Source organism: Mastacembelus armatus, chromosome 10, assembly GCF_900324485.2.
Source record: "Mastacembelus armatus chromosome 10, fMasArm1.2, whole genome shotgun sequence".
Classification (NCBI taxonomy): Eukaryota; Metazoa; Chordata; class Actinopteri; order Synbranchiformes; family Mastacembelidae; genus Mastacembelus; species Mastacembelus armatus.
The window spans coordinates 16,078,590-16,097,642 of record NC_046642.1 but is presented as its reverse complement, the minus strand read 5'-3'; the positions used below and the strand labels follow the sequence as shown (position 1 = coordinate 16,097,642).

General features: G+C 38.7%; 1 protein-coding gene across 1 annotated transcript in view; it reads right to left on the bottom strand.

The window, feature by feature from the left end:
- Positions 1-18,718, bottom strand: part of unc5a (unc-5 netrin receptor A) — a 116,487-nt gene extending 97,769 nt beyond the window's left edge. The window contains exon 1 of the mRNA XM_026330405.1: positions 18,628-18,718. Within this exon, the coding sequence (XP_026186190.1) occupies positions 18,628-18,718 (91 nt within the window). The remainder of the gene's footprint in view (positions 1-18,627) is intronic.
- Between the last annotated feature and the right edge of the window lie 335 nt (positions 18,719-19,053).

The following is a 19,053-nucleotide window of genomic DNA, read 5'->3' as shown; positions in this document are numbered from 1 at the left end:
CACTGTGAGCTGTAAGGTCTTATATAGACAGGTGTGTGCCTTTCCTAATCAAGTCCAATCAGTTTAATTAAACACAGCTGGACTCCAATGAAGGAGCAGAACCATCTCAAGGAGGATCAGAAGAAATGGACAGCATGTGAGTTAAATATGAGTGTCACTGTAAAGGGTCTGAATACTTATGACCATGTGATATTTCAGTTTTTCTTTTTTAATAAATTTGCAAAAATTTCTACATTTCTGGCTTTTTCTGTCAAGATGGGGTGCTGAGTGTACATTAATGAGAAATAAAATGAACTTTTTTGATTTTGGCAAATGGCTGCAATGACACAAAGAGTGAAAAATTTAAAGGGGTCTGAATACTTTCCGTACCCACTGTATGTCAAGAAGTCAGATACCAGTCTTCACTCAATTTTGCCTTAATATGTATGCATGACAAGCAAATGCAATCAATTAGTGCAGCCCATCCATATTCTGGGGCATTTACCTATTTGGCATTTCTCTCAGGTAATTACACTTGGCTGTGGTTTTTGCTGCTCCCTCAGCTGCACCCCTGTTGTGTTACTCCTTTACTGAAATTGAGCTCTTTTTCCAGTAAACCCAACTTTCAGGCTTCAAAACTCTATTAAGGTCTTTTTATTGTGCCAAAGCCTAGTTTTTACATTGTTGTTAGGGTTTGATATCCTTTATATTTAAACCAATTCAGATGCCAATTTCACTCGCAGTATGGGCTGTTTACTGTGCAACCAGTAACGTAGTTGAGAAGAGTCCAGTCATTGCTTTCAGAAATCAATAGGTGAAATCAGAGTGTTTCCAAATGAATGGGCCTTCCTGTTATTACTCGTTTGGAGCTGGTTCTAATTCAGAACAAAACTGAACCCTGGACACGTCTCCACTTCTTAACTCACCCAGCACATCCTTCAATACCTCTGTATTGTCACAATAGTCACCAAAAAAAAAACTTAAATCATTAGTTTCAGTAAGACAGAGTAGTGGACATTAACTCCACTGCTATGTTGGATCAGCATTTCAGCATCCCTAACATAAGTACAGTACATTTTCAGTGGTTAATCATGTCTGCCTATTGTTTTCTGTAAAATTATGTCCTAATTAGCCCACTTCAGTTTTGATGTGTGAAAGTCAGTGAAGTACAAGTTGAAAGCTTGATCGTTAATCACTAGCCAGATAGTTAAACACATACAGCTGCAGAAAAATAAATTACAATGAAAACTAAAACACAAATGGTGCACAGATGCACAGTGGCAAAGAGCAGGAGGAGAAAACAGCAAACCCTCTACGCTGGACAGTTTTTCACAGCTGCTGCTTGCTAGCACTGACGGCAACAAAGCCAGTGCGATGGTCCATAAACTCTGATGTGAGAGCCAGTGCAATTTTAAGATGAGCATGCATAGTACCCCAACACTAACTAATATATTAAGCTGCCACACCACACGTGATAAATGATGATGCTGTAAATGACTATATGCCAATAACGTAAAGCAGTTGTACATGTAGGCCTGTGGTCATTTGTTCTGATTGCCAAGGGCATAATGAGCAATAGACACTCGATGTGAGTAACCCCCATTTGTTTTGCCCTTTGTGTTGCATTATCTGTCTGACCTGTGACATCTGTATCACGGGGGGGTTTATTGGATTTAGAGACCAGCTGTCGTGGTTTACACCTACACCTTCCGATGCCATGGGTGCTGATCAGCATTTCATGTGTTGTCTGTCTGCTGGGACAGTTCATGCCAATATTGCTGTAATGACATAGTGAGGAAATGTAGCTTATGTAAGCCATGAGTGAGACAAAGACGAATAAAAACTGGGACTGCCTGTTATGTCATGTACAGTATAAGTATATAATGCATACAGTATAATATACTATATATATATATATATATATATACATACTTTTTTTTTGTTTGTTTGTTTTTTACAAAATTGCAGGCATTAATATGCAGTCTTTGGTAAGGTTTTCAACAAAATGTTTGCCCATATGGATTTACTCCAAACGGATGTGACCTAAAGAAATATCAAAAGTTGTAAACACATTTATACAACACAAAAATGTTTTTTATAATTTTTTTTGTTATTTATGCATTCTTTAATGTGGTTTTGCCTAAAAAATATTAAAATGTAACAGAGAACAAAACTTGATTTAGCCGAGTCATAACCCATCTACATAAAAGTACCTGAATCTTTGCCACACTATGGACACTACAGTCATGTATTTTCAGGGCCACAGGTAAGCTGCTTAACTCCACTTCTCAAAGTTGGACTACAGTGAGGGATAATTCACTAAAACGCAGCTGTCAGAAAGAGCATGCCTTCTGGTATTTCCCCCCTGCAATGCCATGGCACCGCTTGAAATCTGCTATGACAAAATCGACAGCTGTTGACTGGGGACGTGACATAGAGGAGAAGCAGGTCGCCCTACACAAACTCATCCCAGTGCTCCCGCATCATTGCAGTGACAAGGCTTGCAAACTGAGGACTGACACAGGAGGAAAAGGGGAAGGGAACGTTAATGTATCATTCATCAGAGCTCCGTACTCTTTCTCCACTGCAGTATGAAAACATAACTGTAATGAAAATCCTATCGATTGTAGTTGCTTCCTTTCAGACAAATTGCAGTGTTTTCTCTGCCTTTTAGTTGTTTGAAAGGCAAATGTAAAGAACCAAGATGAAAGCCCTAAAGACATTATTGTCAATGCTAGATCATGACAGACAGTCCTTGTATTAACTTTAGCTACAGGCTTCTGCAAAACCAAAAACACTAAAATTTTTAAACGCATTAATAAGCATTGAGCAAAGGCTAATGAATTATCCTATTCAGTGAGCAAATTGGCCAATCAAGTTTATAATGCAGCATGTAACTGACTCAGATTAAGAAAAAAATTGCTGTAATTTTCAAGGCCTGATAAGATAATGGGTGCAGAGTGTGATATTCCATTAAAAGGGGATTTCAAGCAGATGTTAAATATGTTATGAAATGTGTGTTTGCTGTAAACTGATGACAGTTCAGTCTGTTCAAGTTAACATTCAGTGTCACTCCGTATACGGAGCATCGCCCCTTTAATCCACCTACCTGATTCTGGAGGCAGGGGAGGCCTCATGGTTAAAGAGACTATCTCTGCTTTGATCTACCAACAACCTGCAGAAGCGTCCTTGATCAAGACACAACTACAGGGGAGCTGCTTTGGGCTGCCCCTCTCTGTTCACCCCTGTGCTACACCGCAAACATTCAGCTCTTCAGAATAACAAATAAACAAAAAAGCTAATTTCAAAACAGCTCTGTTCACATCAGTGCATTTAATTCTTTTAACCATTTTTGAAACCATTCTGGTTAGTTAGCCATCCACTGTCTTGTCTCAGAGGCCTCAGTAGGCATCAAGATGGACATTTTTAGAAACTCCCTGATTGCCTTTATTAGTGGGAATTAAGGAAAGGACAGACAGAGAAAACTATTTTAGAGTACTGCAACTCAGCCAGTTATATGACCACAAAGGAGGCCTTTGTAGCGCTAGCATGCATGAAGTGCAAGACAGACAGTGAGTGTGGATAACTATCGTACCATGTGCTGTCGTCCTGCATTTCTAAATTAAAGATAAGGAGATAGCACCACCACAATCTCTGTGTGGAATCTCCATTCCCTGGTGAAGTAAAAGGATTTGGAGGAAATAGATCAACCTAGCATCTGAGGGGTCAAGGGTTTATTTAATGATGTCATTGCACTGATGCCTGCTTCTTTCAGTTATTATTGGGTAGCATTTACATACAGGGGGCAGTAGTGATGTTTGTGTAAATAGCCAATATTCATTTCATTGATTTTATAACTGTCATTCATTTAAGTCTATTAAGAAGGTTACATGACACTATGTATGGTAATACTTAAGTTGACACATGGTATAAACTGAACCCTTTTTTCCATTAGTGACTAATGTTATTGAAGAAACATTTAGCTCATTTTGAATTTATTCAAAGTTAAGTACCATATTTTCTGGGCTGTAAGTCGCACCGAAGTATAAATCTCTTTTAGCAAAAGCAGCCTTGTTGAACAAAAAAAAAAAAAAAAAAACATATATAAGTCAATTCGGTGTATAAGTAGCATTTCTAATTATAGTCTAAATTAGCCATGAAGAATGTAAGCTAGGAATAACAACAAGTCAAGTCACATTAAACAGCTGCGCCAACAGTGGATCAGGGGGCGATGAAACAGTGTCTCCTCCTCCTCTCTCAAGTTGCCTGAATGCCAGCACTCACTCCAAACTTTGCTTCAGCTTCAGACTTTATTACCTGCACTTTGAAATCTGCAGTATAGCTCTTTATTTTGGATGGTATTTTTACTTGTGTTACACTAGGAGTTAAGCGTTTAGCATGAACATAAACATTTTTACTTTTTCTGCGGTACAGTATTATCTAATGCCATCTAATGCCAGTGACTACTCAGCAAAATTACTATAAATATACACATATATGTCACTTCATTGTATAAGTCGCATGACAAACCAGAGGAGTAAAAAAAAAAAAAAAAAAAAAAAAAAAAAAAAAACGGTACTTTAAAATGGAATTTAAGTTTTCACACTGCAGAAATTAGAAACTAGATGGTTTTCATTTAGGCTTACCATTTCACCCCACAAACTATAAAAATGGGGTGAAAATGTAAACTCAGAGGTTAAACTCTAAGGTTGTACTGCTGCACTACTGTTCATGGTAATACAGAACAATAAAGTCTTCAGGAAAAAAATGAAAGAAAAAGCCAGAATTGAGGATAAACTGACACAAGAGCTTTGACAGCAATAACCCGACATGCAGTGGAATTAACCAGGGTATTACAGCTAAACCGGCAGGACTCTGCAGCTTCTGTAGGGAAACTTAAACAGAGGGACCCATCGCATGCTGTGACCCACGAAAGAGAGAGCTTGAAGGGATAATAGCATTCTGCCTTTAAAGAAAAAAGCAGGTCAAATGTTACAATTTAATGTATCTGCGGTGGTTATTAAGAGATTATTAAATAACTGTCTTTAATAGTTACAATTCTGTCAGGATCATTAGCAGCGCCAGCATAGAACAAAGAATGATTTCCTAACACTGGGGGGGCTTGCATTTCTAGGCTCATGTTTTGACTCGAAATGTCATGGAGACAGAGATTTAGTGCGACAACACTAATGCCAAGCATTGTTCTCCTGCAATGCTTTGCCGAATCGTGGAACATTTAACCTTCTGACTTTGCACACAGTAGTCCACAAGACTTAAATTAACAATATTGAAAAATAACACTACCATTCAAAATCACAGGGATCGAGAATGGATGGATGGCATTTCTTAAAGTGGAACTGCAGCAGACAATAGTTTGCTTTATTAGTCTACCTTAGACAAAAACAGTGATACTCTACCAAAGACAGCAGAATACAGTTCACAGCATCCTGCAGAGACTGAGTTAAAAATGAAACACTACTGTCAGTCACTTCTATGTGTTAGTTTGAGATTATATGTGCTACTTAAAATAATGAGAATGTAGAGTACTGAAACAACGTTGGAAAATGAGCTTGTTTTTAATCCAATTAGCTTTGGATCAACAGCCGATAATTCTTAATATTAGGATTGCTAGCAAAACGACTACAGTCTACAGAGATAACAAAAAGCTGCTTGATTACATTACAGTTTATGGATCCATAATTAGCAATTGTAGTTTGAAATGTACTTAATACTGCTATGCTTCATCACCATCTTAAAGTTTTTAGTGCACATGCCAGAAAGAGATGCTATCTGTTGTTAAACACACTTAGTGTGCCTCCCAGTGACTCTGTGACAGCAACCAAGATTGAATGTAGATCGAGTCAATACACTCCCGCTGTTTCACTCATATTGTACTATTGGCAGCAATACAAAAAATAATGCAATTTTAGATTGATTACTAAATTAATTTAGAAGCAAGTGATTATCAAAATAGCTAGAATATTCATAGCCACATGAAAATTTATTTAAAGTATTCTTCACATTTTATTTAGCTGTTGTTCTGCATACATGTTTGTTTTGTTAAAACAGTCACCTTTTACATAAAACGGAAAAGGAAATAACACCTGAAGTTTGATTACCCCATTATCACTGCCTAGGTTAATACTTTTAAATAGGCTAACACATTGACAAATCAGAGTTATACGCTGTGTGTGTCTGTGTGTACAAACATGCGTTTGCTGTGTTATTCATTTGGCACTTTTTTCCGTCTTTCTGTTGAAGGAAATGACATTTTCGCTTCAAGCACATCACCCTATAATTGTTCCTTGGTTCATATCTGTCATGACACTTCTATAGGTCTGCAGCCGCTGTCACAAACCACAGCCTGAAGCCCTAATGGGGTCACTCTGTTTTTTCCTCTGTATCTCATACAACCAGCCTTTGTTCCTTACAGCACAATCTGGAGATTCCATTAGTGGGGAGGAAGACAGTGATGTTTAGTGACAGCCAACAACTCCTCTGGTCAAGAAAGTGCCCTAGAGTCACCAGAGTGTTGCACACACCCCTCTACTCTGACTGAATACAGCCTCAGCTCCCTGGGTTCACCTTTATTCTAGCTATATGAAAAGCAGAAAGCTAATTGTATGACAGGGGTCAGGTTGGGCAGCACCAATGACAACCTGAGTTGGGCTGTGGCATAAAGCTGCCAGCCCTTCTTGTCAAACATGGCACAGAAGAATCAACACAAAAATTAGGTGAGAGGGGGAGGCTCTCATTTTGCTGCAAGTGGCAGTTTTTGTCTTTGTGCTCTGTTCATGACTATTGTCATCACATTTAGGGCTGAGCTCAAAAACATGCAGAAATTCTGCAAGCGCCTGGGTAGGACGATAAGAGAGAAGCTACATGGCCTGTTTGGAGCTGATAACTCAGACTCAGCATAAATCAAACACCTTCTGGCGATTCAAATAATTTTTACAGTTGGGCATCATGCGTTGAGAGGGGGATAGAAGAATTTGGAGAAAGAAAGTATCATGCCTCACTGCCCCTAAACTGAAATGCTGCAGAACTGTCAAATCATATCTTACAAGTTTAATGCTTATGCTGTGATTTCACTATTACTCTATGATATACAACACATTTTTACACTATAAATTAAGTACTGCACAGTGCCCAACTTTCTCCATCTACTTCCATGGAAAATGTTAAATGCTGTGAACTAATTTTATTTCCTCAACCATTACTTACAGAATGAGTGAGGCATTGTCTTGAATCTTCTATGGTTGTTCAACATAGCCAACAAACAGTAAATCAGCTTGTGGTTTATTTGTGGATAGTGTCATGTGGAGACAATACCACAAACCATTATATAGGCAGTTAATGGGTTTACTTGGCTGCTTCATACTTGGGGGACCTTGGGCCCTACTGTTTGCTTTAGGCTCTGGCAATTTCCACCAGGCTGTGGAGGCTCTATGCATCAGTGCTGGCTTAACACAAAATGGCAGCCTGTTACAGAGGATAGGCACAGATAATGCTGGAGTTTATGCTGGAAAAAGTGTGCTGTTTATCTCAATACTGCAAATGGTGTTTTGCTGATAATTTGATATTAGAGTTGTAGTTTTACAGCGATAAAGATGACATGGAAGAGTCACAATAATGATTTCCAAATGATCTACTGTCAGATTCTCAGCCTCCTCTAATGAGTGAGCAGAACTAAGGTATGCTGTTCCATTATTAACATAATGGAATCTGAAAGGTTAGACAAACCTGATAAAAGGAAAACTGAAGCCTGTGGAGGCAAGAGAAAGGGACCTTTGTAAGTTCTTACAATGTTAGCCAATTAAAGCATGTACTTTTTTATACATGGACTGGTTTGTTTCACAATTTCATCTGGATCCTTTAAACAAAAGTGGGACAAACCTTTTCTTATGAATCTGGGCTGGGACTAGACTTCTCTGGCAGAATGCACAAAGACAAAAAACTTTTCTGCTGTAAATTATCTTAAAATGAGGAATCCACTCTTGTGTGCAAACGTTCAGGAGTTCACAGTATTATTTTTGCAAGAAAACAAAAAAGTCTAAAGGAAAAAGTTTAACGATGACATTTTAACAACAATTAGGCTCTACAATAAATGTTATTACTTAATCATTACTATAGTGGAAATGGCAATGCAAAGCCATATGTAGTGTATGTTGCGGACCAAGAAATAAGAAAATAAGCCAAATTGCATTTGGCTTTGTAATGATTCAGCCTGAAACCAATCTGTCCAAGTTTTCAGTCGGATAATTTAAAAACCAGAAATATGGCTTTAAATAGAGAAATATGGCCTGCCCAATCTCACAATTCTCACAGTGGCACTCACATCACACATGATGAGTGATTCAGGGATATGGTCTAAAGTCTGGTTCAGAGAACTTGTGAAAGATAGAAAATGAGATGATTCATAGAAACACGAGATTTCAATTGAGGGACAGCAGCAATAATACAAAAGGTTATTCGGTCATAGAGTCGAACACATCTTTAGTGAATGACGTGGTAACTCTGTGTAACACACACATACATAAGAAGACATGTACAGGACATATCGGTGAGTACAGATATGGGCTATACATACAATCAGAGATGCACCGATTGACTGGCCAGTGATAGGAATCGGCCGATTGTTGAAAGAAGATCCTGTAATGTTTAATAATTTATTTTATTATAAAATAAAAAAAATGTAATTGAAGAAAAAATTTCTGTATATTCTTTCATTACAGTTCTTTTAAAAAAAAAAAAAAAATCTGAATCGGCAGGTCACACTTACGGAAAAATCAGAAACCAGAATCAGCCAAGAAAATTGCAATCACTGCATCTCTACATACAATAGACAGTACGGTATTTATACAACAATAGTCTATCACATCTGGTCTACAGAAGAACTATTTTTAGTAATGCAATTTGCAATTTTTCTAAGGTGTTGGGAACAACCTACCTGCCAAGTACCTTAAAAAAAAGGTGTGCATACTGAGAATAAATATGTTTTAAATATAAAGGGTGGTTACATCAAATATTGATTAGATTTAATTCCGTGTCAATTGATTAAGTACATTTTTTATGGCATTAAAGGCACAAAACTATTACTGGTGAAGACACTGTATGTAAATGTAAATGGTAAGAGTCACAGAGCACAGAAATAGAATTACACTTCACTCCCTTTACTCCATTCTGTCTTTAGTTCCAATACAAAGAAGGAAAAAAGAACAATAACTGTCCACCAACCCACCCCCTCAGGAGTATGCTAGCCTCAAGTAACTTAGATATTTTGCCAAAAAAACACTCTCCAGAGGATGTCTGCCTATTGTGGATTAATTTGCCTTTATAAAGTTGTGATGTCTGGTAGAGATTAAGGGGAAACTGCCCTCCCCCCAGCCCTGCCCATGCTTGACCACGTCAGTCCAGCATAGTGGAGCCCCCTGCTGTCATGAGGGCTTGATGGGAGAAAAAAAAAAAACAAAATCATTGTAAGATGGGAATCCAGTGGTTATATTAGAAGTACTACAATAATATATACTAGTTAAAATCATGAAAACAATTAATTAAATAAATAGTAGCAATTCTACACTTATAATTATAAGCTGATAATAACCACATAAATCTCAACATCTGGTGTTTACTGAGGCCTAAAATAAAAAAAAGTAATAATAAAAAAAATTATTACAATTTTTTTTAAAAAACTGTGGGCTGGGGTATGAAGTCACCAATGATTTTGTATTACTGGCTTGTGATTTCTCTCAGTACACAGAAGAGGACTGATATTTCCTTACAGCATGAAAGATTACAGCACAACTGGGGAGACAGTAGAAAGCCTTTAAAATTGAACCTCTGAAATCCAAACTGTCACTCACACAAGACTTAAATGAGTGAGGGCAGAATCTGTATATGTAGTTACACGTCGATGTAAAACTACTGCATCCTGCTGACTCTTCACATGTCACTTCTGTAATATCCGGAGCACAAATTTCACATCCTGACACTGATTCAAAACAGCTGTAGAGGAAAATAGCTACACACAGTTTGCTCCAGTTCACCTCACTGTAAACTCTATTGGTTATTGTGATCACAATTATATTTACAACATTTGGCAGACACACATACCCAGAGTGACTTTCAATGCTGCTCAGTACTCATGATTAAAACAAACATCTAGAGATCAAATGAAGACAGACATTTGGCGACATTTGTGACCACTCATGGGATGAGTCTCATCTCGACGTCCCATGGGATCTGTTCAGGGCAGATAGCTGGTCATGCTGCACAAAGGTAGAGTATGATGAGCATTCAAATTAATCAGGAAATTTATAATCAAATGTGTAAGCCCTAAAATGCAATGACTGGTTTTCACTGTGCTTTACACCTGGTATGTCCCAATTGACTTTTCAGATAAAATTAAATTGTCAAATCTGGAATAATTGAGATGAATAATCCTCCATAGTGTCTTCAGCTTATGAGTGATGGGAGGCTCTGAATTGGGAATAAAAATTTGCTACACTGGCTCAGAAAAAAAGGATGGATGAAGTCATTAGAGGAGCTGTTAACAATATCATATGAATTGAGCTCTGTCAAAGGCCAGTGTACATTCAATCAGTGGCTGAAATTGGACACCAACTCACATTCATTAAATGACAGCTACATCGAACAAATAACTTCTTATATTCTTGTTTATTGGTCACCAGATGTCTGCCCGCCCCAACTGCATGTTAGGCAAATTAATTAAATGAACAAAGTGAACCTAGCTTTGTTGTTTTTACTGAATGAGCTGAACAGTGCCAATTCCCGCTGGAAGCAACTGCAAAATTACAATCAATAAACTGTAAAACCACATTCAAATATATGAACAGCAAAACAACAAATGCACATTATGCAGCATCCTATTACACAAAAGCAGCATCTGTTAAGCCAAAGTTAAAGTGCTCCAGTATAGTGATATCATACTTCACTCAGTGATATCACTCCTTCTTGACAGAGGAGACTTGAACACTAACAAGAAGTGTAATGCATCTTCTATCCACCCACACTAAAATTCATGCTGATGTCAGTCAATTGACTGCACCCAGCAGACTGAACCCAAGACCTGTTTTGCACTAATGAGCCTTTTATTTGAAAATAAATGAGACACAAAATGTAGTCTTTGTCTGAACATGTGAATGTCTTACCTAATGAGAATTTCTTTCTATGTGCTATCAACAGAAGATCTACCTGCATGCTGATAGCTACAGCCTTGCATGCTGGTGTTTATGTGCACAAATATATTCAATATTTGCATCTAATTTCAAAGAGGCAAGAGCTATAACCACCCACCCAAATAAGACAAAATGTTGTAAAGATTTGTCAAACAATTCCTTCATTGTGAAAATATAACTCAGAGTAGATAGCACTATTTGCCTATACAGTGAAATGTTTAGGTAAATACAGAAAAGACAGTGGAAAAGGTGAAGATGCTGCTTCATTTTTGTGACATTTGCCTTCGTCTATTTTTCAGGGTGTTTGTTTACTGTATGATCTAAGATCCTAAACATTGTGCAGTAAATCCAGTGTTATCAGAAAATGTTGCTGCCCATTACAGTACCACATAACCAGATGTGGCCACTGGAAAAATGAGCAATTCATACAGCAGCACTTAATTTCAACTTTTTTTTATTTTAATATTTCATTCACAAGTTACTTTTGTAGACTTGATAAAATATCCACCACTATCAGTTTTTTTTAAATGGATCATGGTGAGATGTTCTTTCCAAGAGGTTGGTACATATTGGATCTAGGCACCTGTCAAGGTTTAACTGAGTCAAAGTCAAATATGGGTATCTAATGATGGTGAACAGTGCTTACAGTAGTCCAACAGTGAAGCAAATGTAGCCCATTGCAAACCATAAGGAAGAAAACTATTTCACATGTTTACAAGGCTTATATGAACAGGAACAAACATGAAAAGGCTGCTTTAGATAACTCTGATTAAGCAGGAAATCAACTTTGGTGGCTCCACTAGACTCTTAGTTTTCTGCTTGTTATATGCTGATGACACTGGTAGAGGAATAACTCTGGAAAAGTTGAGTGACCTCAGATCCACTATATGTGACATCTAAATTAATACCTTTTAATTTTTACTATTATAATCACTGATGTTTACCTGCATTTTTAAAATAAAAGGGGCTTGTAAGTGGCTTGCAGGTTTGTAAATATTTGGTAATTGGTATTATATCAATCACTAAACAGAAGCATTAAGATTTGCCCTGGCTATAAAACAAACTGAATAGCATATACTGCATATAACACAACAGATGTCAGACCGTTTTACGTCTGATATCACTAAACCCTCAATATTAATTCTGCATAAAACACAGGACTGTAATACAGTGATTAATTATCAAAAACAATACAAGAGCAGAGCTGTTATCTACTCATCTTTGGGAAGTCAAGAATTGGTGACAAGAAACTGCAGGTATGATAATTCACTTTGATACAACATTTAAATCCATAGAAGCCATAATCAAGTGCAAGGCATGCTTTAAAAAAAAGGAGTTGTCTAGTCTCAATGGAAGCTGTGTTGTCATGATTAATTCTATCGGAGTAAGGACCTGAATGTGTTTTTCGTAAGCCTGGTGTTTCTGAAGGTCTAGCCAAGAAAATCTGCTGCTTGGCTTTAAGCTTTGAATCTGTAATGTTCAGACCTCATTTCACTTCAGGAAATAGTTTGTTTGGGGAAAAAAACAATAACAGAGGGACCTACATAGATCAGAGAGACTGTTCTCTTGCTGCTACACATTGCAGGCTGGATGATAAATGGTTTATGTTTTGTAGGAATCAACGTGCATAGTGTAATATTAGAATGATTTTAGGTATAAGTGGAAAACAGAAGAAACAAAAAGAAGGGGTCTGATCTGTTTGTTTCTTTACATATCTATGAGCAAAGAGAGAGCAAAAGGTGACACAAATGACATTAGTAATGTTGTATCAATACTGAATTATTAACAAGCTTGCTGCTAAACCCAGCATATTCTAACCTTACATTACACAACATGCTGTCTGGGCTCGAATGTGCTCCGAGAGTCAGCGCTCTGTTGACTCAGTTGAATTGCTTGCCTAAGGCATCAGTGCCTGGACACAAACACATAATTAGGAAAGGTCACAGTGCCTCCTGTCTTGTCAACAAAATCACTTCAAGATGACAAATTCTGGCTCAAGCTGAGCCAGACCTCCCTCAGATACCCTTGCCAATCAAATGCCAATAGGACTGCCTGGGTAGCCTTAGGTGATTCTAATTATGTTTTTTTTACATGCCATGCTAAACACGAGTAAGCATAACAATGAGCCATACATTTGGTTGAGGTGTGTTTTCTCTTCAAGGTTAAAGCAGCAGACAAATGTGTAATTATATAATTTTAATCTACAAATCTAATCTGCTGAAAAATATGTTTAAAATTAAATAAACTGTCCTTAATATTACAAGAAAATGTATGTATACATTTTGCCAGCTGCAAATACATAAAAACATGTTTCATGAAAGACTGAGGATGACAAAGTGATAGAAATCTTACTACTGTTAGTACACATCAGATGATCCTCAACACCGTTTCAAAATTCCTTTTCCACCATGTGTTCTGCAGACTTTCCATCTAATTCAATGTATGATGAAGTGGAAGTGGCTTTCACATCTGTCCCTATTGGCCTTACTAAGGAACTATTAATCTATGGCTCTCCATATTGCATTCAGATCCGCCTTCCCCAGCCACCAGCGGGCCTGAAGTAAAGGCCAGGAGAGGACCCAGAGGACCGGACACTCTCTTATTATGAGCTGCACCAAGACACCTCTGGGTTTCTAAGCACTTCCTCTGACAGTGACTGATGGCCAATTAAACATTTGGAGAAGAGTATTGATCACGTGGCAAACTGGAACGACCTGGAAATATCTAACACATTGCTATTTTTGCTGTACAAAATGAGCAGCCAGACAGCATATCATGTATACTTAAACAAATACAAGACAGTTTTTTAAACAAGTCTAATGATAGCACACACCAAAACTGTTCACCATGTCTGTTTCTAGATACCAATAGTCAGCAAAGTCATAGCCAAGAAATTCTGGGGAAGGACACTACAGTAAAGCCTCTGTGCTTGACTTCCAGAAATCAACTTCAACCTTCACTTGCCCCATGTTCTGTGAGCAGGTTAGCTTATTTTATTATTTATTTATTTGCCTGCAAGAGAACACAGTACTGTCCAAGGTTCAAGGCCAGCACTGCATGATATTTCTCTCCATGAGAGTGTAAGCGAGAAAGATGACCCAAGGGAAAGAACATTTCATTAGACCCTCCGGGAAAGACTGTGGGACTCAGCTCAACAAGCTCATCCTGTCAATCGCAGCCTCTCGATATGAGGCTGGCCGGATGCATGTGATAGTTAGCAGCAAAAGAAACACAAGAGCAGAGACTGGGGCAATTTTGATGATGTAATGTCAAATACTGTAGCCTTCTGTGAATTATGGTCCAGTTTCCCCTTGTATCAGGAAAAAACATTTGGGTGAATGCAGGTTCTGGTTATAGTATCATGGAGCTTACATCATTTATAGGTATAATCAAGTTTTCAACCTTGTCTTTTTTATGGCAAAGGCAAACTTTGCCTTTTACCAGTAAATTATGGGAGTTTACTATGTGGTTATCTGTATTATTTTGATTTACCTGGTTCCCACTGAGACACAGGGCAATCTAATCAAACATCAGAGGTGATAGGTCAGTTTTATGCTAGGGAGCTGGAGACGCACAGATAGTCATTATGGTGCATTGCATTTCAAGAGGGAAACAGCCCAACCTCAACCCCTAAGCGCTCACACATAGACCTGAATCATAGAAATGGGGTAATTGAAACAAAAGGGCAGAGTTTGACAGAGATATAGTGCCTTAGCAAGGCCTCTGCACAGACTGCAGAAAATAACACCTAACTCCTCCTCTCTGCAAGGTTCATCCTCCATGTGTCCTCAGCAGCACCTGTGTCCTTCTTTTACTCGTGAAGATTGCCATTTGCAAGTGATGAGCGCAGGGACATAGCCCTCTGAAAGATAAAGCACTCGAGCATTTGTCACCAAATGGAGTGTGCTCCTCCATTGTTTAAAGCTGACCTGTGTTGACATGCACTGTTTACCTTTTATTCATTTATGCTAAACTATTATCTCTGCCTCCATTAATCACAAAGAAACTCAAACCTAAGAAATTTCATTTTGGAAGACTTGGACAGGAAGACGATTCATTCATCTGTACTCAAAACAAATTGAAATGATGAAAGGAGAAAATGCAAGTAAGCAATTCAGCTGTTATACTGTCAAATTCAAATTCTTTAAGCATCCTCCAACAATAAGCAACCCTATTTTTTCTTTCTAATGAATAATTTCCTTCTTGCATGTTACATTCTACATTTGTACATCATGATAATTTATTGAGTGGGTATCAGCAGCAGAGAAAATAAATAATTTTAGATAAAATTTCCCTCCACCAGTGCAGAAGTCTTCCCTTTGTCCGTGTCATTTGAATTCATCTCCCATGACTAGAGGGAACAAAAACTCTTTCTGGTAGTAAATTATCACTCCCCTGTAAAAGACCATATCCCTACAAATACATGGCGATCATTTGCCATGCATTAGCTATGGGACAGAAACAAAGTAGTTTTAAATTTCTTTGACCAGAAGGCAATTTCCCCCAATAAATTATGTTAATTTTGGCTTTCGGTCTCCTTATCGCATTCTTTAGTGACTCAACGAGGAAAGACAAAACTGACTGGTCAGAAAGAACCCCATATAAGTCATGGAAAGTTGCAAATTGCTGTATTATGCAATATGTTTCTGCTTGTTGTCATTTAATGGCCATCTCCTTGCATCATCACAAGGTTTACACCCCGTGGAAATTGCTCTGAGGTGACTGTTCACACAAGTAGGAAGGTACCTGATACCAAATCCCATGCTCCCCTCGCTGAACCAGACAACAATTGCTTGGCAACGCTCTCACTGGGCAGAAAGAAAAAACAAAGAAATATCCAGGATTTTTATTTGCTCTGCATGGATACCTGGGTTTTTGCTGATCAGTTCTTGAGGAAGTAAGGGACTAACAACAGGCAGCTGACAAACAGGCAAGTTTAAATAAAATGAGAAGAAACAAAAGAAGCAACAGGAGCAGGAATAATCTGCAAACACACACCTGACACACGCAGCAGAAATGCATGTATGCAAATCCTTGTACTGTTTTGCTTGTGTGCGCACACGGTGCAGTACAGTTCTTTGTTCCTGAGGCTGAAAACATGTATGGCCTGTCAGATCACTCACCACACAGTGAAAGGAAAAGTGCTCAGCTAGCTCAAAACTAGATTGACAGGCTTACCTTTATTACTGACTGAGTTATGTTTCCCTGCAAAAAAAGACAAGTCGGCTTTTGATCCTGACGAACGCTGAGTCAGCGCCTTGCATCTCTTCAGAGGATGGCTTGACTGATCTCTACTGAGACTGTCCAAGGCCTGATGTAGAAAGAACTGGCTACCAAATTACCTTCCGATCCATTTCAGGAACTCACTCTGTCCTATAAAATTACTTAGTGATGGACCCTCTAAGGATTCTTGTAGTGACCTAAAATGTGATACACAGTGACAAACTAAAACAAGGAACAAGGTTCTGGCCAGGAATGTGTTACAGAAGACAGAAAAGAATAAACCATATTACTTTAAACTCTGTCTTCATCTATTTTCTGAACTGGCTCATTACTACCCAGGGGCACAGGACAGCTGGAAGCCTATCACAGCATGCTGACTGAAAGCCAGGAGAACATCCTGGCCATATCGCCAGTCTATCATTGAGCAAACAAAGAAACACACAAACAGTATCACACCTATGGGAATTTAGAGCCTTTAAAAATCAACCTACACTTGCAGGTGTTTAGACTGTGGGAAGAAATCACAGCTTCCGGAGGAAACCAAATGCACAGGGAAAGAACATACAACATCCAGGCGGAAATGAGACACAGTAACTTCTTACTGTGAGCCAAGAGAACCTAACCACAGAAACACCATGCCACCCATAAAATGCAGCAACCCAATCAAAATACATCAATTTCAACATACATCATAAAATGACTTGTAAATACCACCACAGTGCTACCTACTTAGCTTGATATATGAGGTCCCTGGAGCATGACTGTTTATTTAATCCTAATATATTCATAATTATACACTAATTAATGCAAGAGAAAAGCCCTCTTAATTCATCATCTCAGTATCCTGAAGCAAGAGACACAATTACACCAACTTTAACATGTTTGCCTTCTGTCCAAAGCAAGGTTAACAGTTTAGAAACAAGCATGAGGCAAATGATGTGTGAAAATTCTCCTGTTTTGGATACTCACCAGAAGCTTTCATTTAGAGCATCCTGAGGATGATATTTAGCATCAGGGAGAATTAGTAAACAAAGTGTGCCTAAAACGGTCTAAAGGCTGAACTGTGAGATGGTGCATCATGGGTAACGGCAACTAATTGCATTGATCAAATCACAGTTTTGAAAGTTAGGATGACCGGCTTCAATGTGCACTACACAAAATTAAAGGTCAGTTACCAGCACTATGGCAGGCAGGATTGCCCCAGAAAATTAAATTTCCACAAGTAACTACTCTTAAACTGAATTATGAGGGTAGGCTGTTTGAGTTTTGAAATGAAAAATCTTAATAGGGAAGGAAATCTGAAACTGTATTACATGCTATTTCAAATGGCTTATTTGCTGTTACTGAAGCAAACTTATCTCCAGTCAGAGTACTTCGGCTCACCCCACTGTCGGTGATTGTTCTGTACATCAAAGCACATTTGCATGCAATCGGGAGTGTCTGGCCAAGAGGCAACATTATAAAATGTAACTCATCAGTGCGAGTAGGTCGTCTACCAACTCCGTAAAGCTGTCAGCATACTGCAAATGCAGCAGGAATGAGTCTTGGCCGGAGAGAAGCGTGGAGTAGTTGAATGCTCCAGCCAGCAGAGAAGCCTGAATATACGGCTTTTGCACAGTCGTGGCAACACAGCTCGAAGACTTAACACAAATGATCGGGGATATGTTACTCTGCTTGTATTGGAATTAGACGCACATGAATGAAGTGGATGTTGTTTATGTGTCAGTGTGAGAGGAGCATACAGCCGTCTATTGTTCACGCCCCCGTGAGTTAAAACACCTCATAGCGCAGGTTTGAATACTCCTTTTCACGCAGGTGTAGCACTAACTTCCCTTATGGTCACGACACTACGTCTAAAAACAGGCTTTACAGACTTCACGGCAATGCTTCAAAAAAAAAAAAACAAACATGCTGGCACCACCACAAATACAGTTGGCGTTTGTCTCAAGTTTTAACCTTGGCAGACATGCTAGAAGCTGCGCACTCTTGTGCCGTGTAACCTTGAAGGTGCAGGCTAATTGATGAGTGTTGGTGCTAGCAAACTGTGGAACAATAACGACTGCCAACAACGTGCTCCGTCACGCGCGGCTGTTTTTCGGCAAAAAAAAAAAAAAAAGCCATTTCAAACAACTTGTCACGTGCAGCATTTACGTGCGTGCTGTGTTTATGTTGATGTGTTTATAATGTGTAACAGCATAAATAAACAAAAGCATAAACTGTTACTCACCCGTGCAGGTGAAACCAGTGAAGACGAGCCAGGGCACGAGGAGCGTTGCGCTGAACCTACAGCGGACAAAGGGGCCCAAAAGTACGGGCATCTTCGTGTTCTGCTATTATTATTATTATTTTTATTTTTAAATCACCTAAGTTTTAAAAGGCAGCGAGCAGAGAAGAAACAGTGGCGCACTGTGGGTTTTTAAGGTCCGGAGAGTGTCCTCTGTAGCAGTTAACGCCTTTTTCACAACGCCCAAGTCTTTTCCTCAACAAATATCCTCCCGCCGTGCCGTGGCTGTCAGCATCCCGCTCGTGCGTCTCCGTTGCTCAGAACAACGCATCACAGGTGTGGTAAATAAACTGCTGCCTCGCTCGCGCCGCGGGTTTTACTGTAGGTACTGTATTTTTCCAAAGCTGCTATCCGTTCACAACTCTCCCT